At 53.9% G+C, this 14,603-nt stretch overlaps 1 protein-coding gene across 5 annotated transcripts in view; it reads right to left on the bottom strand.

Moving 5' to 3' along the window:
• Window positions 1–10,257: 10,257 nt before the first annotated feature.
• Window positions 10,258–14,603, bottom strand: part of LOC102397015 (splicing factor SWAP) — an 80,414-nt gene continuing 76,068 nt past the window's right edge. For 4 of the 5 annotated variants that reach the window (XM_006045514.4, XM_006045512.4, XM_006045513.4 and 1 more), the window contains 3 exons: window positions 12,396–12,551; window positions 10,907–10,979; window positions 10,258–10,574 (listed from right to left, as the gene is read on the bottom strand). In XM_006045514.4, the coding sequence (XP_006045576.3) occupies window positions 10,509–10,574; window positions 10,907–10,979; window positions 12,396–12,551 (295 nt within the window). In that variant the 3' untranslated portion in view covers window positions 10,258–10,508. Of the gene's footprint in view, window positions 10,575–10,906; window positions 10,980–12,395; window positions 12,552–14,603 lie in introns of those variants that run through there. The other variant, XM_025267845.3, reaches the window with a different exon arrangement.

Genomic DNA, 14,603 nt, shown 5'->3' with positions numbered 1-14,603 from the left:
AGGACACAGAGGGGACCAAGGCCTTCAGCATCTCGGCACAGTTTTACATTCTTACCAGGAACAGCTGTTCCTAGTTTGCTTGTGTAACTGAAGGTCAGTGGGAAGAGCTGGGTAAATGTGTGTGTTGGATATGAAGTGTCGACTTGCTCAAGGACATCCCTTCTCCAAGCTGGGCCCCAAGGGGAGGTGGGGGCCCTTAGACCAGGCCTGAGACCTTCACTCTAGCAGAGCGATGGGGCCTGGGCCATATGCCTGACCCCCTGCCTTGTGGAGATGACACTCAAGGGGCCGTGGCGAGGGGAGGCGATGTGGATGAATCAGGGGTGCAGAGTGGAACAGTGGTTCCCAGAGACACCCAGGCCCCATCCCTGGAACCCATGGATGTTCCCTTAAAAGGGGGCCTTGTAGATGTGATTAGATTACAGATCTTGAGATGGGGGTGCTAACAGTGGGTCCTTATTAGAGGGAGGCTGGGGAGTGGTGGTCCAGTGGCTAAGATTCTCTGGTCTCCCAGTGCAGGAGGCCTTGGTTCCATCCCTAGTCAGGGAACTAGATCCTGTGTGCTGCGTCTAAAATCCAGTGCGGCCAAATAAATAAATATTCAAAAAGAAAAAGAGGGAGGTAGAAGGCTCAGAGTCAGGGGGCAAGTCCACGTGGTGATGAAAGCAGTGGTTGGAATGATGCAGCTTGGAGCCAAGGGGACGCAGGTGCCTTTAGAGGCTGGACATGGTGAGGGCAGAGCCTCCCCGGGAGACCTCGAAGGAGCCAGCCCTGCTCACACCTTGCTTTCACCCCCACAAAACTGTCTCCAGACCCTCCAGCCTCCAGACTGTGAGTAAATGTTTCTTGCTTTGCACCTCTAGGTTTGTGGCCACAGATACTGCAGCCACAGGAAACCTCTGTGCATCTTATATCAGGTGGTGGGATGGGTGGAGCTGGGGGAGTCAGGAGGGAAGGCAACATTAAATGGGGTGTCAGTTTCTCAAGAGGCCTGAGAAAAGAGCAGTCTGGTGGGGGGCCAGCCTATGCAAAGGTCCTGGGGCAGCCGCTGTGCATCAGAGGTCCAGGCAAGGGGCTGAAGTGCCGAGAGAGGAGGGGTAGTTTAAAACTTGTCCTTGTACTCTGAGCTGTGTTCCCAAGGGGACCACACCCCTCCCCCTCGAACCTGGGTAAGCCTCATGTCCTCCTCCATCAACAGGTGAGCCTGAAGGATTCACGTGGTGACTTCCAAGGCTGCCTTAGAAAAGGCCATGGGCTTCCTTGGACCCCCATGCACTCACTGCAAGACACGATCTCAGTGGGGTGGAGAGAGGGAGAGAGAGAAGGTGAGAAGGAGAGAGAGATACCTGGGAAGTCCCAGATGTTACAGCTGGGTCTCTGTGTCTTCCTAGCTCAGGGGCCAGCTTGTGGGTGGAGAAGCCTTTTCGTGGTCCGGGGTGGCTATGGGAAGACTCCGAGGTGCACCCCTGGGAGACGGGGGGGGGGGGAGGTGTGTAGTGCTGCCACATTTGGGATGTTTTGCTGGCATGTAGATGCTGTATTGCTTCGTTAGAGACGCTGTAACAAGCATCACAGACATTTATTTTCTCACGGAGGCTGGAAGTCCAAGATCGAGATGCTGCAGGGCTGGTTCTCTCTGAGGCTTCGCCCCTTGGTGTGTACCTGGCCGTGTCCCCACATGGTCCTCCCTGTGTGTGTCTGAGTCCTCATCTCTTCCTATAAGGATACCAGTCCTATGGGATGAGCCCCAGTCAATGGCCTCACTTTTCCTTAATTACCTCTAAGATCCTGACTCTCAATATAATCACATATTGAGGTCCTGCGGTTAGGACCGCAGTGTTTGCATTTTGGAGGAACACAATTCTGCCTGCAGCTGGCCCCATATGGAGGGTGAGGGGACAATAGTCAAAGGTGAGAGGTCTTCGGGGTGGGGACCGAGCGTGCAGGGTGTTGGGCAGGCAGAGTGGCTGTGGGGGTCAGGCTGCAGGGCTGCTGGGGTCTCTGGGCCCCACCTTGATCGACCTCCCAAGGGCAACTCTTGGACCTAGAGCTGGACCCTCTGCCCAGCCTGTCCAGGCTGTGTGCCCAGGAGCAACCCAGCCCCTCCCTCGCCTGAGAGGAGGTAACGTCCCTGAATCACAGTCTCCAGAGAAGGAATTACAAGAGAGATCAGTTCTGGTTCAGAAGACTTGTGTTCACCTCTTGGTATTTGAAGAGAAGACATTCTGGCTGCTGGGATTGTCTGTCGGACGTGCATGGAGGCACTCAGGCTGAGCCTTGTCTCCCCCTCTTCTTCCATCAGAGCAAGTTTAGCCCCTCGGCCCCGTTGGTCTGTGTGAGAGAGGAACAGTTTCAGGCTCCTCAGAGAAGCCTAGCTGAAGCCCAGGGAAAATTAGAGAGCTGGTTTCAGGCATGGCTGGTTCCAGTGGCTCTGGACACAGACTCTCACAAGGCTGACCTCTCATGCTTCCCCACCCTTGCCCAGAAGAGGAGGCCTTTCCTAAGGTTTCAGGGAAGGTTCTGGATTGTCTCACTTGGGTCTTGTCGTCTCCTCTGGGAGACAGGCCAAGCAGAGGTGAGTGCTGATTGGCTGGCCTGGGTCTGGGGCGGAGGGTCAACCTGTCAGCCCCACCCCCACCACGTGGGCCCGGTGGAGTGCAGGTGCCAGAAGCAAGTGTTGGCAGAGGATGCAAGTTCCTGCACCCCTTCCAGGCTTGCCATCCAATCACTGTGCTCCCGGCGCTAATTTAAGGGCATACAGACCCAACTCAGTGAATTCTTCTGGCCTCCCTACTCAGGGGTGCCATAGCTACTCCCAATGTAAAAAGAACCTAAGCTGAAAACCAGTGTCCACACAAAAACTTGCACATGACTGTCCATTCCAGCATTATTTATAATGGCCCAAAAGTGGAAGCTGCCTAAATATCCATCAAATGATGATGGACGGATAAACAAATGTGGTGGTTCCACACAGTGGAATATTATTCACCCCTCCCCCAAAAGCTATGAAGTTGTGATGCATGCTGCAGCGTGGAGGAGCCTGGAAAACACTATGTAAGCAGGAAAAACAGAAAGAAAAGCCACGGAGTATATGATTATAGGAAATGTCCAGAACCATGAAATCTAGAGAGGCAGGAACCAGAGACAGCCAGGGCTGGGGGAAGGGAAGGGGGCGGTTGGTAATGAGTAGGTGGTTTATTTTGGGGTGATGGGGATGTTCTGGAATCGGATGGTGGTTGATGGTTGCATAGCATTATGGATGTACTTAAAAGTCACTCAGCTTTAAAGGGGTATATGGTGTGGTTTGAGTCACCACTTAAGAGAAGGAAATACGGGAATGAAGGGTTAAGGGCTCTGCTCCAGGTCCCCCAAGTGAAGGGCTGGCGGCTTTGACCCGCCCTCCCCATCTGTGCTGTGTGGCCGCCACTCTTCTTGCCCCTGGCCCCACACAGTGAATAGCTGATCAAAGCAGCCGGCACTTTGTAAAGCTGACAAAAAGCCAAGTTACTGTGCTCTCACTGAATCTGAGTTGTGCCATGATTTCAGAGAGCGCTCAGAAGGGAAACTGCCGCCAAGCACACGACGACGGACTGCTTTGTCACGTGCAGTAGATTTCCGACTTATTGGATGAGCTTTCTAGACTTAGCAAAACACAGCTCTTCACCATGTATCTCTATTAAACATGCATTAAAGGAATAAGGTAGGGACCTCCCTGGTGGTCCTGTGGTTAAGCCTCTGCCCTTCCACTGTAGGGGGGGCGGGTTTGATCCCTGGATGGGAAACTAAGATCCTGCATGGCACAGCCAGAAAAAAAAATTTTTTTTTTTTAAAAGGAACAACATAAGTAAAGCAGGCTGGTGAGGCGTTGGAGGCACTGTCAGGTCTGTGCTCTGTCTGGTGGGCTTTGTTCTTTTTGGACGAGGGGAAGGGGGAGGAAGCATGCGCCTTCTGAAATAGTCCATGGAGGAGCCTAGCCCTCTTGGAATGCAGCTGAGAGGGGGAGGTCTGATGCTTGCACTGCTCTTGACTCAGCCCTGCGTTCCTCAGAGCTAAAGCCTGCTCTTCCACAGCGTTTGGGGTTTCCTTCCAAGGCTGTGCGTCGGGGTGAGTGGTGTCCCCCCAGATCCATATCCACCCAGAACCTGAGAATGTGAGCTTATTTGAAAAGTGGGTGTTATAGATGGAATCAAAGTTAAGGCTCTGGAGATGACCATCTTGGATTATCCAGCATGCAGCGTGCATGCGCGCTCAGTCATGTCTGACTTTGTGACCCTGTGGACTGTAGCCCTCCAGACTCCTCTGTCCATGGGATTCTCCAGGCAAGAATACTGGAGTGGATTGCCATTCCCTTCTCCAGAGGATTTTCCTGACCCAAAGATCGAATTCATGTCTCCTGTGTTGGCAGGCAGATTCTTTACTACTGAGCTACCTGCTGCCCAAATCCAGCGATGGGAATCCTCAGAGGAGGTGAGAAGGGGGGAAACGCACGGAGGGGAGGAGGCAGAGATGGGAGTGATGATGCAGCCACAAGCCAAGGACTCGAGGATGCCGGCAGCACCTGGAGCACGAGGAACCCCTGGAGGAACCAGCCCCGAAACACCCGGGACTCAGACTTCTGGCCTCCAGAGCCAAGAAGCAGCCCCTTGTTAGTGGTGGCTCAGTGGTAAAGAATCCACCGGCCAAGGAGGAGGTGTGTGTTCAGTCCCTGGGTTGGGAAGATCCCCTGAAGAAGGGAATGGCAACCCACTGCAGTAATCTTGCCTGAAGAATCCCATGGACAGAGGAGTCTGGTGGGCTACAGTCCATGGGCTCTCAGAGAGTCAGACACGACTGAGTGACTAAACAACACCAACAACAGCAAAATGGTGGTTTGGGCGGCCGCCCAGGACCCTAACACAGCTGCTAACTGTCCTTTGTGCCTACCCTGCCTTCCTGCTGTTCCCTAAACTTCTCCGCTTGGGAAGGGTTGGTGCTGCCTGTCTCACCATCAGGGGCTTCCTTGTCCTCACCCTGGCCTGCCGGTCCTGTCCACTCTGCCCTGCCCAGACCCCCTTCCCCTCACACGCTCCTAATTCAGCTGGACCCATCTCCTGTCCCTCCAGGCACATTTCTGCCACAGGACCTTTGCACCTGCTCTTCGCAGCACCCCCAGCCCCCATGTCCCTCCTGAACCTCAGTCTCTGTCCTGTGTCACCTCCTTAGAGGTGCCTCCGTGCGGCAGCCTCTGCGAAGCAGCCCTTGCCCCTGCTCCCTGTTTGGTTTTTCCTCCATGCAGTTTTTACCACCTGCCCTCTGGTCCATTCTCATCTGTTTACTCTGGGCTCCCCCCAAGGCCAGGCACTGCCGTCCTGCCCTCACGGTCTCCCAGCAGCACCACGATGGTCTCAGAAAGGGTCCTCCGCTTGGAGGGGATGCTGCCCCAGCCCACCGTCAGGAGGCTGAGGGGACCAACCACTTTCTGGGTTACAGATGTCCAGCGTCTCCTGGTCCCTCAGTGTGGGGTCCTCAGTGACTGATCCTGGGTCCCTCTCTCCTGTTCAGCTGACCCTGGAGACTTCTGTGACCAGCCACGCCCTGTGGGCACAAGGGTATGGCCTGTTTGACTCCTGTGGCTCCTGTTTGACAGCCTCCTTCTTGGACATTCCTGTGGGTGAGCTACGGCAGGCACCCCCACACGTCCCCAAACTCGGTGCCTCACCTTCCCCGACCCTGCACCCCTGACTCTGTGGAGGGTGCAGCCATGAACCTGGGCATGGTTGTTATTTCTGTAGAATAGCTTACTGTCTTTTTATTTATTTATTCACTTTGGCTGCACTGGGTCTTTGTTGCTGCTCAGGCTTTCTCTAGTTGCAGTGAGCAGGGGTTCTCTGTCAAGGATCATGGGCTCTAGGTGTTTGGGCTTCAGGAATTGCAGCTCACTGGCTCAGTAGTTGCAACACGAAGGCTCAGTATTTGTGGCTTGTGGGCTTCGTTGCTCTGTGGCATGTGGAATCTTTCCAGACCAGGGATCAAACCCATGTCCTCTGTATTGGCAGGTGGATTCTTTTCCACTGTACCACCAGGGAAGTCCTTACTGTGTCTTTAACCAAAAGTGCCCATTCTGAGGGCTTCCCCAGTGGCTCAGCAGTAAAGAATCTGTTTGCAATGCAGGAGCTATAGGAGACATGGGTTTGATCCCTGGGTCGGGAAGATCCCCTGTAGGAGGGCATGGCAACCCACTCCAGTATTCTAGCCTGGAGAATCCCAGGGACAGAGGAGCCTGGTGGGCTACAGTCCATAGGGCTGCAGAGTCAGACACGACTGAATTGACTTGGCACACACACGCATGCTCCTTCTGAACAAGCCTGTGACAGATAATGAGAACAGGCAATGTGTCGCTAAGCCTTGACTTTATTGAAGTCAACAGATATTCCTTTGTTAGTGTTCAGTCCCCTGGTTCCAGTGCTCTGTGGTGGAGGGAATAATCTCCTATTGGTTTACTCGACGTTGTGGAAGATTAGCTCTGGAGCCCAGTTGTGGGGCACCTGTGTTTGGTGGCAGCCTCAGCAGTGGGAGACGGTGACCCCCAGGCATTCTGCAGGAGGTGCTGCCCATGACTGAGGCCACTCCTCCTGAGTGATGCCCTGTCTTCTCCCTGCTGGACTTTAGGCCCAGGGTTCCCAGTGAGCCCGTCAGTAGGTTCAACAGCTCATGTGCACTCATCCTTCAAGCTGCCACGCTTTCAAAACACAGGCATTCCTAGTCTCAGCTTTAGAAGGCAGAGTTTTTGTGTTTGAGTTTCTCTTTTCTTCTTGTCTTTTAAATAAACCTTGGGAATTCCCTGGTGGTCCAGTGGTTAGGATTCTGTGCTTCATTGCAGGGGGCATGGGTTCGATCCCTGGTTGGGGAACTAAGATGTTTCATGCTCAAAACAAACAAACAGACAAAACACCCAAACAAATAAAACTTTAAAATTTGGAACAGTTTACATGTATAGAAAAACTGTGAAGACCACACAGAAGTGCAGATGACCCTCGTACCTACTTTCCTCTGTTGTTAACACCGCATGTGCTGTGGTGCCTTGTCACCATCAGTGAACCGATACAGACAGACAGCGCTAAGTTGTGTCCGACTCTGCGCCCCCATGGACTGAGGAGCCCACCAGGCTCCTCTGTCCATGGGATTCTCCAGGCAAGAATATTGGAGTGGGTAGCCATTTCCTTCTCCAGGGGATCTTCCCGACCCAGGGATCCAACCTGGGTCTCCTGCATTGCAGGCGGATTCTTTATAGCTGAGCCACCAGGGAAGCCCAAGGAGACCAGAATTTCCTATTTCCCTGTAGTTGTAAAGAGCAACTTGGAAGGAGGCACCAGGATCATTCACATTTAACCATACGAATGATCACTTAATTCAACACAAATGAAACCGCAAACTCTGCTGAAAACCAGCTGCTGGATTGAGATGTTTGGCCGTGGGGTTGAGTTTCCACGTCTTCTCGGCAGCAGTCCGGCCTCCCTGCCCCACCCCCTCCACGCTTCCCCTTGGCCCCTCCCACCCGCCCACCACCGCCTCCATGCTCTCTGCCATTGCAGTCTTGTCCTGGATGAAGCGCCTTCCCCAGCAGCCTTGTTTCTTTCTGGGAATGTGGCGGGAGTGGTTGGGCCCTGAGCTCTCACTGGGTCAGGGGAGCGGAATGGTCTGGCTGGGGGTGGGGGGTGGAGGGCAGGGCTTTCGGACCTGAGCCACACCCACCTCTGGGCTGTAGGGGTGTTGAGACAAAGCATTACTAACAACAGGTGGGAGTGTGTTTTGAGCAATGTTACTGCATGTTAAGAGTCTTAGAGATGATCGGGATCCATACTGCACATGCATAATGAGGAGAGAAAGGTTTTTTTGGCTTGATATCCTGACATTTTCAGTTGTAGGATGCGAGAGAGTGCTGTTCATCGAGGGTATGGGGCCGGGGGCTGCCGCGGCTGCCTGGTCTTCCGCCCTGGGGCAGCTGAGCCGGTGAGGGAGACCACAGCGGGGGTTCCCGCCCAGACCCGCGCTGGACCGGGAGCCTCTCCTCCCGTTCTCGCTGCGGTAATGGTGGTTGCCAGTCTCGTGGACCCCAGACACAGAGTCCACGACAGGTGTCGTCTGGGGGACATCTGTGTAAAGACCGTATTTCCTCACCATACCACGATGCTCCCCTAACAGCTCGATGTCACCTGCCATGTTCCCGGAGCCTCTAGACGAGGCTGTGTGCCATTACCCGGAGCATTTGGTTGCAAACAGAAATGTCCAACGTGTTAGACGGGGCCTGACAGACGCCTGGACGAAGGCCCCAGCCCCAGCCCCGACATCGTCTGCCAGCGCTTTCCTGCAGCTGCCCTCATGGATGACTCTGGACATCAGAGGAGGATGCGGGCCCACGACGGACACCCCACCCCATAGTGCTCAGTCAGTGGGTGTCCTGCTGGCATTGGTCCAAGTCATCCTTTTCTTGCCAAGAATCTTTGTCTGGCTCATGCTCCCAGTTCCTTCACAGTGGAACAGCTAAACAGTGGCCCTGAACCAAGCAACAGAGGCGTACAAATAGCAGAGAGAATGGAAGTCACTGGTCGGTGCCCACAGGTCTAAGGACACAGAACCCAGATGTTGTGAAGAAAATGAAGGACCATGTAAAAACAAAACAATTTTTGCAGGTTCAAAAAAACCTATAAAGTTAAAAGAGAGGTGACAAATTGGGAGAAAACTACTTACAAAGTAAATAATACAGAAAGGGGTGCTTATTGTGCAATAAGCAACTCGATAGCAATAAAGAAAGAGCCGAAGCACAGGGCTGGTTTGCAGAGGAGAAATACAAAGGGATTTATAAATACAGGAGAAGTTGCTCAATCTTGCTCATAATTAAAGAAACGAAATGAAAATGTGAGAACTTTTCATCTCTCTGATTCAGCCAAGGTGACATGTGAGTCACACTGCTTTGATGCGGATGCTGAAAAGACACTCGTGCTTGACTGCAAAGAGCCCTTTCTGGAGGACAATTATTCGCATCAAAATCAAAAGGGTATGTACCCTGAGACTTCCACTGCAGACTCCGTGTTACCTGTGTGCTTAGGTGATGTCTGTTTCAGGATGTCCAGTGTGGCTGTCATGCGGGGGCTGTTCAGACAGCAGGAAAACAAGAGGACGCCCTGACGTGCAAGCCCCGGGTCTGTGCACCAGGCTTGTGTCTGCTGGATGGTGGTGGCCAAGGTGGGGCCTTAACTGCTGACAGGGCACCGTCGCAAGGCAAGCTTGCGGGACCAAGTACAGAACTCCACAAAGCACAGCATGCCACCGCCGTGCGCAGGGACAGGTGTGTGAGACACGGGCGTGCATGCGTGTCCAACGGGCAGCAGGACCACAGCCGCAGCGGGAAGTGGCTCCGCGCCCTCAGCTCTGCGCGCACCCGGGCTCGGCGCCCTGGCCCCGTCCTCCTCCAGCCCGGCCTTGGACAGTCGGTTCCCAGGGGTGTGTCATTTTCTTCCTGACCATCCTCAGCAAAAGCCCTGGGAAGGCGTCTGCTTTCTGAGAAGGAACATCTCAAGGATCCATTTTCTGGTTCTGGAAAGTTGGCAGAACCAGGATGAATTCCTACTTTGGCACAGGGGGGTGTGTGAGTGAACAATGAGGAACCTTCTTACTGGGAGGATGAAGGTCAAACCATGGACAAGGGACAGCAGGCCCTCGCTGCTGGCACTTTAAATAAGGCACAGGCGTCTGCGCACGCCCGGGGCCGCGGGTACTCTGCAGAGAAAGGCCCACGTGACACAAGCAAGGTGGCCTCTCATGGCTGTGGCCGAAGCCTACAGTGGGGTGAAAATGGGTGAAAATACGAGGTATGGGGGCCAAGCGAGCAGGGCTCAGTGAAAGGACAGCTGTGTTCATCACCATCCATCTGAGCGAACGTGGAGGACATAGGTGCTAAAGATAGGAACCCACCCATACAGTGATGCCCTGCCTGGCGGAGGCAGGCTGCTTGCCTCTCCTGCTCTGCGGGGAGCGGAGATGGCAGTGGCCCTGCACCCTGGTGCAGGGAGTGCTGAGCTCTGACCACAGCTGGGGGTGCAGGAGCCAGGGGTCGGGGGTAGTGGTGGTTGTATGCCTGGTAGGGGTGTTGTCAGACTGGCAAAACCAACAGCCATCCCCACGTCCCCTGATGCCCACATAACAAGTGTTAGAGGCCAATGATAGACGACAAACAGTAAAAAAAACTCACAAGCCAGACAAGGAAGAAACTGCCCACAGTTACTAGCTAAAAAAGGTGTTTTCCTCCCATTTTATTTGATAATACATTTTCACAGAAACATGATATTATTTACAAATATACAGGTAAGAGACTGCTGGTCAAAAATCTTAAACTGAAAATGTCATCAAAAAGTAATTTACAAAACCCGCCAACTGTCCAGGAGCCCCGGGGGGGATGGTCTGTGCAGGTCGGGGCTCTCTGCTCTGCCGGCTTTGGGAGCCCAGTCACCCAGTTGCCCGAGGCCTGTGTCTCAGGAGGCGCTGGTCTGCATGTTTTTGGAAGCTGCTAGCATCGCTCTTACTTTGGCCATGAGGTCCTGTGTGAGAAGAGACAAGGTGAGGTGAAGACAGAGGAGACAGGGGGCAACGTGCTGGGGGCCATGGGTGTGCTCAGGGCAGGGTTCCGTCCCAGCCCCGCTGCTGGGACCCGAGGTGGGATCACAGGCTCAGGGCTTAGGAATCGACCACACAGGTCACCCGGGAAGGAGGACGCAGGGCTGCCCGGAGAGGGAAGCTCAGGGCTCAGCCAGCCCGGGACCTCCAGGCAAGCAGCCCAGGACCCCCATCAGCACCCACGAGAGGAGAAGGAAGTGAAGGCTAGCCCCTTCATAAAAAGAAGGGAGGGAAGAGAGACCCGTTCCCACCTTACCTGAGTGATTTTGCTCTGCACTGAAGAAACGATGGCTGAGGAGATCTGACCGTCCTTTTCCTGAGAAACTCCCCTAATGCAAAGAGAAAGAGAAATCGGGGGCTTAAAAATACTTCAAGCCATTTTGTTTCCAGTATCTTTAAAAAATAAAGCAACCTTATAAATGTATGTATTTTACTTGTCTATTTTATGTAACAATTTTGAAATATTTCATAAAATGTAATCTAACTCAAAAGATATTTTCATATAAACATCATGTAAGACACATTTACAAAACGATGAAGAAAAGGAGGGCAGCAGAGAGAGCTGGCGTGCATTCAGAACCTGACCATAACCTGAGTGGGCACCTCCGGCCCATTTTTTGGACTTTAGGGGGCATGGATGTGACACACAAGTGATGATGGAGCCTGTACTCAGTTTCACCTTTGAAGAAGCCACAGCTTAGTTTTTGATTCACCCCAAGTGAGCTATGGAGAAGGCAATGGCACCCCACTCCAGTACTCTTGCCTGGAAAATCCCATGGACGGAGGAGCCTGCTAGGCTGCAGACCAGGGGGTCGCGAAGAGTCGGACACGACTGAGCGACTTCACTTTCACTTTTCCCTTTCATGCACTGGAGAAGGAAATGGCAACCCACTCCAGTGTTCTTGCCTGGAGAATCCCAGGGGCGGGGGAGCCTGGTGGGCTGCCGTCTATGGGGTCGCACAGAGTCGGACACGACTGAAGCGACTCAGCAGCAGCAGCAGCAAGTGAGCTATTGTCTCTGCCACTCACCCGCCAGTTTTGGGGGAGATGGGCCAAAATTCACATTCATGAAAACAGTGGGTCTACAAGCAGGAGGGGACATGATCCCAGCACCCCTCTGGGTGGATGGGTAGGGGTGGCTTTATGAAGTGGTACTGTCTGGCAGATACCTCCCAACAGCCAGGGCAGCCAGTCCTTGGGGAGCCACCTCGTGGGCATGGGGAGACTGTGATGGTCAGTGTGGACTCCCACGGCCCTGAAGCCCGTGTGCTCGGGAAGTTTCACCCGTCTGCTCCGGCTTAAGAGTGAGCAGTGGGTTGGCAGGGGTTCTTGGGGCTCAGTCACCGTGCACTCCTGTGCCTGCTCCCTTCCCGTGGTCACAGGGGCTCCGCAGAGGGGGCGACTCCCACCTCACACGGCCCGTGTGAGGACAGAGGCGCCATCATCAGGGAACGGCTGCTGCCACGTTACATCTGACGCAGGTGCTTCCCCAGGACTCGCACCCAGGTCTGGGAGGGGAGGCCCCCCACCTGCTCACGGGGGGTGGGGGGTAGGGGCAGCCCAGGGTGCGGGGTGCAGGAGGCAGCCTAGGTTCTCTGACCTCTGTGTCCACCTTAGGCTCATTTTGAGCCTGAGTGACACAGAGAGGAGGGTGTGGGAGCAGGGGTCTGGGGCTTTGCCAGCGCCTGCCCCGTCTCAGCTGCCCTGCGCGGCCCAGAGGTCGGGGCGGGTCACGGCAAGGCTACCTGGAACGCTCCTGGCTGGAGCCCCGGCTCTCCACAGGAGAGATGCTGGCCGAGTGGCGGCGCGCAGGCTGCTTGCTCGGGGAGGCTGGCTGAGATCCGGCCTTGGACTTGGTCCGTGACCGTGAGCGTCTCTTCTTCTTCTTCTCGTGGGGGCTCCTGGAAGGAAAGCAGTGTTAGACAAAGGCACTGCGCTGGCTCTGAAGGAGTGCTGGGTGTGTTCCTGGAGAATTCGGCAACTTCCCCCTTCTATACACATTAACTCTTTTTAAGAACTATGTACATTTAACTTGAAACCTGGATGGGTGTAACAATATATAAGCCATGCAAGAAGTGAAATGAAGACCACCTTTGAGACAGAAGTCCTGAAGTCAGATGCCTGTGGGTTTATAACACGCTCAGCGCTTTATCTGCATTTAAACACCATAAGCAACTGAGTGCTGTTTATGCTTCCTGTTCATTTATGCTGACTTAATGGGAATTTCCAGCCAGAAATGGAAAATGATTAAAACCAAGCACTGCGAACACAAAAGCTCAGTGTGTCCTGGCCTGAAGTGGACAGTGCTCCGGGGCTGCCTGCGCTCCCGCTGGTCCCCACGGCCACGTCTCGCTAACTGTAGCCCACACGCTCCGAGTCACCAAGGCCCGCAATCCCACGTCAGAAATGTGCCCCCAGCTCCGTCTCCCCTTTCCAGACCCTCCCCCGCCCAGAGAAGACATCCCTGAGCTTCCTGAAGGTCTCGTGCTACATCACGTGCCCTGTGACCCTCCTTCCTGTGCCCCTAAAACGCCTGAAGAAAGAGGGAACGTGTGTAGATGGTGAAAGTGTGGAAGTGCACACGGGCGCTGAGCCCCTCCTCTGGGCTTCTTCTGAAAGACCACCTGTTGCCAGTCCTTGAGAAGCCCACCCCGGCACACAGCACAGGGGCCTCCGCAGCCTGCCCTCTTGCTGTGACTGAGCATTTCTGGGAGACTCTTTGCAGACACAGGTCACCGTGAATTTCATGAGCCTGATGCCCAAACTGCAGGGTGCCAGCTGGAGGGTGGATGACAGGCTCCCAGTGCTATAGTGACCCCTAAAAATATTTATTGCTCTAAACACGGACACCCCAGGTCACCGCCTGCACAGCTCAGACTCCTCCCGGCTCCTCAGGACTCAGGTAGCTTGCAGGCCCTCCCCAACCTGCAGACACCCCAGGGTCTGTCCTCACATCCTCTCACCATTTCACCTGCCACCCAACCTGTCACTCACCAGGGTATTTCCCTGATGCCCCTATCCGCCTTGGTAGCATAGTGTGGGGTACAGGCAGGGCCACCCCAGGCACCTGCGGGGGCTCGTGCTTGAGTCCAGGCCCCGATTCAGCTCCCATGGGCCCCTGGCGTAGCAGACTGCTGAGCCAGAGAAGCAAGCTGATCCTCCTGTCTGGTAGGGCACAGCTTTCTGGCTCTGCCTCAACCACAGCACCAGGGCCTGGCCCTGGGTGGTGACAGCCTTATGACTTCAGCTGCGGGAAGTGTCCCCCAGTGAGCTGGGCTGTGGGTAGGTGGCCTCTGTGCAGGCCTGGATGAAGAGAAGTGGTCGAGAAAGAGGCTGTTCCTGGGGCTGGACACACAGAGGTGGAAAGTGCATAATACCACAGGCCTACTTCCTATACTGCAGAGGTTTTGTGAATTTTTGTCTATAGACAAATGCCTAGGATTTCAAAGGAAGCAGGGTTAAAAAAAAAAAAAAAAAGTGACCTCAACCCCAAATCTAGTTAAGCTCCTGTGGCTGCCGATATGAAATAAAGGTAAGTTAGCAATCCTGACCTGTAAATCACTACAACTTGATCTGCATAACAAAACTTTCCAAGTGTTTGCTTAAGGAATTAAGTAATCTAATTATTAATAGTATTATTTTAAATTGAGGTGTGCTTTACATCCAGCAAAATGCAAAGGTCTGAAGTGCTATTTGTTGATTCTGGCCAAGTTGCAGACATGGTGAAACCCAGAAACCTCTCACGATCAGGGACATTCCACCATCCAGAAGGTTCTTCCACTGATGCTCTACCATCTGCACCCCCTTCCCCTCCCTCACAGGACCCACTGCTCTGATTTCTAGCATGTATTAGTTTGGTGCAAAAGTTAACTGCAGTTTTGCACTGCTGAACTTTGCTGTTTGACACTGGAATACATTCTTAAAAAAATGCAGTTTTGTTATATACATCATTT

Source organism: Bubalus bubalis, chromosome 17, assembly GCF_019923935.1.
Source record: "Bubalus bubalis isolate 160015118507 breed Murrah chromosome 17, NDDB_SH_1, whole genome shotgun sequence".
NCBI lineage: Eukaryota > Metazoa > Chordata > Mammalia > Artiodactyla > Bovidae > Bubalus > Bubalus bubalis.
This window is presented reverse-complemented; position numbering and strand designations above follow the sequence as displayed.